The 4,308-nt window shown below is 44.7% G+C and overlaps 1 protein-coding gene across 2 annotated transcripts in view; it reads left to right on the top strand.

The window, feature by feature from the left end:
* The first annotated feature begins 432 nt into the window (after positions 1 to 432).
* Positions 433 to 4,308, top strand: part of LOC134089308 (guanine nucleotide-binding protein subunit alpha-12) — a 19,490-nt gene continuing 15,614 nt past the window's right edge. For both annotated transcript variants that reach the window (XM_062543755.1, XM_062543746.1), the window contains exon 1: positions 433 to 1,225. In XM_062543755.1, coding sequence (XP_062399739.1) covers positions 908 to 1,225 — 318 coding nt within the window. In that variant the 5' untranslated portion in view covers positions 433 to 907. The remainder of the gene's footprint in view (positions 1,226 to 4,308) is intronic.

The following is a 4,308-nucleotide window of genomic DNA, read 5'->3' as shown; positions in this document are numbered from 1 at the left end:
AAATAGCCTTGCTTAAATAAGCTATATATCTCATTACTAAGCTATATATCTCATTACTAGATATTTGTGAGGAGACCGAAGTTTTTGAATAGAGAGTCACAGATTGACATTATGTTTCATGCTGCCATCAGCAATAGGCTATTTCATCTAAAAAAATAAAAAATAAAAACAAACCGTATGCTAGTCTGTTCGATCGAACTCTTCCAAAACTATTGGCTCAGAGAGCACCCGGACGACCATGTAACGGGAGGCACTGGATACAAGCGCAGTCAACAGCTCCCTCTGTTGTTTGTTCTTGAATGTCCATTCTTATTCCTAGAGAAGAAAGACCCTCCCGCGAGGAGTGACGAAGAGGGGACGAGCGTAAGTTTAGGTTACTGGGATGTGCCTTTCTCAAACTTTCTCAAAAGTTCACATACTTCAGAAGACTTCTCCGAACTGTTTGTCAGACCACAGCCAGGATTCCAACAATTGCGCACGATAGCGCACGCTAAGGATTACGAGTTTTTGTGGTCGTTTATTTCTGTCAAGAAGAATTGGGAATCTCTGGTGTTTTCGTCGACTGGCAGGATATGTCCATTTTATCATCCTCCTCTCGCCTCCTTCAGCATTCCTCCGTTGTTTTAAACAAACCGAACTGAAGCGCGTTGGAGTGACCGCAGTATTACAGTGGAATAATGGGTTAATGTTTGTTGTGGTGTGTTAACAGTTCTCTGCTAATCTATATTAAATTGGTATGTTGCATTTTACAAGTTCAACTTTTACTGGACTCTGATCATACGTCGTTGGACATCGACTGGGAATGCAACACGTCAAACTTTTTCGGGGAGGCAAGAAACAAAGTTAACTTTGACTTTTCAATCTCTTCGTCCATCCTCTCCGATTGACTCGACTCTCCACGGCAGACATGTCCAGCGTGGTGCGGAGTTTAAGTCGGTGCTTCCTCCCGGCGGAGGCGGTTGGAGAGCGGGGGAATGGCAAAGGGAAAAGTGGGGACAAGGACGTGCTTCTGGAACGAGAAGCACGGCGTCGGAGCCGGGAGATAGACGCGATGCTGGAGCGGGAGAGGAGAGCTACCAAGCGGCTTGTGAAGATCCTGTTGCTCGGGGCGGGCGAGAGTGGCAAGTCGACCTTCCTCAAACAGATGAGGATCATCAATGGGCACGAGTTTGACCGCAGAGCTTTACTGGATTTTCGCGACACAATTTATGACAACATACTCAAGGTAACAAAATCACACAGGCCTATTTCAGAGAGAAAGCTGCTGGCCCACACTAACTATTAACAAGGAAGATGGCAAAAAAGTTTTCAATCGTTTTGTTATAACTTTTTTCATTGTTATCTATTTACATTTGACTTCTTTGAAATCCAACCATTCAAAATATTTGGTGGAGTAGGCCATATTCTTAACGTCAGTAGGCCTATTTGATCATTACAAAGCTGTAGGCTATTGACACTGGGGTAGGCCGTGAGAATGTTTCCCCGGGCGATGCGAGGCGCTTTTGACCCGTGTCAAACCTGCGGAGTTTATCTCCTGCGAGTGGGTAGTGCTCGGGGCTTTCCCACCGACCCCGCGAGTGGTGTGCGTCAGCATCCTGCTTTGTGTGCCAACTACGGCGGACTCCCTTTCTCCATGCTTGTCTGTGGTCTCGCTCTCTCTCGCTCTCTCTGTGTATATGTGTGTGTGAGAAGGCCTAGCCTACTCTTGTAAAGACCTGAAATTGAGGAATGGCACAAAGACCAATAGGCTACAGAGAGGACAAGACACCAGTATGACACACACACACACACACACACACACACACACACACACACACACACACACACACACAGACATTTTAGGAAGGAAAAGATTACATGGCAGACAAAACCAGTGAGACCAAGACGCTATTGCTACTAAAAAAATATCTTGGACACAGACACACTGTTGCAGTCTAGGCCTACTCTGCGTAAGAAACACCCACCTTAAGATTTCTGTGCCCTAACGTTACCTCAAACCAAATACGCAGCCAGTAACTATCCACTTGAGAAGTTGCGTCTGCACTGTTTATATAACAGCTGCTCGTGCTGGTGCTTGTTTCCTTGCTTCCTGCATCAAGAGAAAACGGGCTGTTATCAAGTATTTAAAGGATTAAGAATGCAGAACGGTTATCATCATCACAACACTTTTTGTTTCCATGGTCAGCAGGACGAAGACAACACACACTCTAAAAAATAAATAAAGGTGCTTAAATGGTTCTTTACATTTCTGGATGGTTCCATGGAGAGGAAAAACTCTCTGGGTGCCTCTCATTTGGGCTTTTATACGTCCTCCCTGGCTCCTCGGGCCTCGATCCTCACTGATCGACATAAAGAATGATGGGGCGAAAACAATGGGATAGCCTATCCAGTGTTAGTTATAGATCAGTGGGAACGCCCCTCGAGGATCGAGCATCGAGGATCGAGGAGGCATGTTGAGAAGCACCTTATGTTAACTGTTGCCTCGATGATTCTTCGAAGCACTGAAAAAAGGTTCTTCTAATCTATGGGCATCCCTCTGAGGAACAGGCACTGGCCCTGTGATTTTTTTAGAGTGCACTTACAACACACGTGCACAGGAACAGTTGCCAGGAGGACTACAAGCAAAGTAAAATACTAGCCTGCTTAACTCCCAAGTTTCAGCTTTCCAGAAAGTGACCTCAGAAAACTTCTCTCTGTCGAAAAAAAAAAGCGTTGACCTGTGAGTTCAGGTCAGAAGCTCAGCCTAAACTGTGGGGAAGGCCAAGGAGCATCTCTTCCATCCCAAAATCGTCAATAGGGCTCCGGCACACGCCTTGCATTCTAGGAATATTGCCGCCATGTTGGTTGCGCACCGAACGTAATATCCATTCATTCAGATGCAGAAGACAAGAAGCAGAAATATAGTATTAGCGATTCTTTTCCTCTTGCGATCGTGGGTTGCGCTTTTACACCCCACTACACAGCAGCATACGACCCAGAAGGCAAAAACTAGGTAACAGGAACACACTAATAGGCGGGAGTAAATCCATAATAATCCAAAGTAAACTAAGGAGTGAGGGCTGCCAATATGGCTGCCCGCAAAGTTTTCACATCACGATCCCGAGCCCTATTGCATGATGAGCGTCAGGATCTGACTGAATGTGCAGCACTGCTGCTGTGATTGAGGCATACAGGGTTCCGTTAGAACACAGGCATAAAGGGTTCCGTTAGAACACAGGCCTAGTTCATTTATGGGACATCTGGGGCCTATTCCAAGTACTTAAGGTGCCTCTCATTCAGCGTTTATACGTCCTCCCTCGCTCCTCGGGCCTCGATCCTCACTGATCCACATAAAGGATGACGGGGCGGCAACAATGGGATAGTCTATCCCTTCTTCTATCTTTCTTTATGAAGATCAGTGAGGATCGAGGCCCGAGGAGCGAGGGAGGACGTTTTAAAACGCTGCATGAGAGACACCCGTGTGGTGAGGTGACTTAAGTCAGATGTGAACTCAAACAAACGTGCTCAAAGTAAGTGAAGCATCCTAAAAAGCCCTATGGGCTTTTTTTTGCCAGAAGAGTGAACCAGTCAGGTTTTTTTGGAAAAAAGAAAAAAACGTGATGTTTGTCATTATGTTACTCTGACATTAGTCCCTTCTGAAGAGAGATGCGTGTGTTCTGTTGGTGGAAGACTTGATCTGACTAGACAATCAGATTGTTTTTCTGAATTCCATCTGCGATTACACAACCAGAGATCAACCACAGAGATCATAAATTATCACTGATTAGCATAATAACTTTTTGACTGTTTTAAGTTCTTTGACTTCCTCATAGCTGAAAGGTGCTTCATGCAGACTTGTTGATACTCTCACTCCTTCATAATCTTCCTTCATATACTTTCTACTTCTTCATATTGGGCTTTTTGTGAAAGTTGTTGTCTTCCTCTTTTCCTTCTTCTACTTTTTTTCTTCTTCTTCTTCTTCTTCTTCTTCAATGAAAGATAATTTCTCCTTCTTCTTCTACTTTTTCTTCTTCTTCTTCTTCTTCATAGAAAGAGAAATTCTTCTTCATCTTTGTTGTCTTTGCCTTCCTCATCATAGAACGATAATCAAATGCAACCAAGTTCGACTTCGGAACAGCTAACTTTCACCATATGTTAAAGCCCAGCCAACGCTGTCTCTGACTGTGTGTGTGTGTGTGTGTGTGTGTGTGTGTGTGTGTGTGTGTGTGTGTGTGTGTGTGTGCCCATCTGCTGCGTTGTGTGTGTGTTTAATGTAGTGTTTGTATTGTAGTGTGTGTGTGTGCGTGTGTGTGTGCATAATGTAGTGTG

The sequence above is a fragment of the Sardina pilchardus genome, chromosome 1 (assembly GCF_963854185.1).
Source record: "Sardina pilchardus chromosome 1, fSarPil1.1, whole genome shotgun sequence".
In the NCBI taxonomy this organism is placed as follows: domain Eukaryota; kingdom Metazoa; phylum Chordata; class Actinopteri; order Clupeiformes; family Clupeidae; genus Sardina; species Sardina pilchardus.
This window is presented reverse-complemented; position numbering and strand designations above follow the sequence as displayed.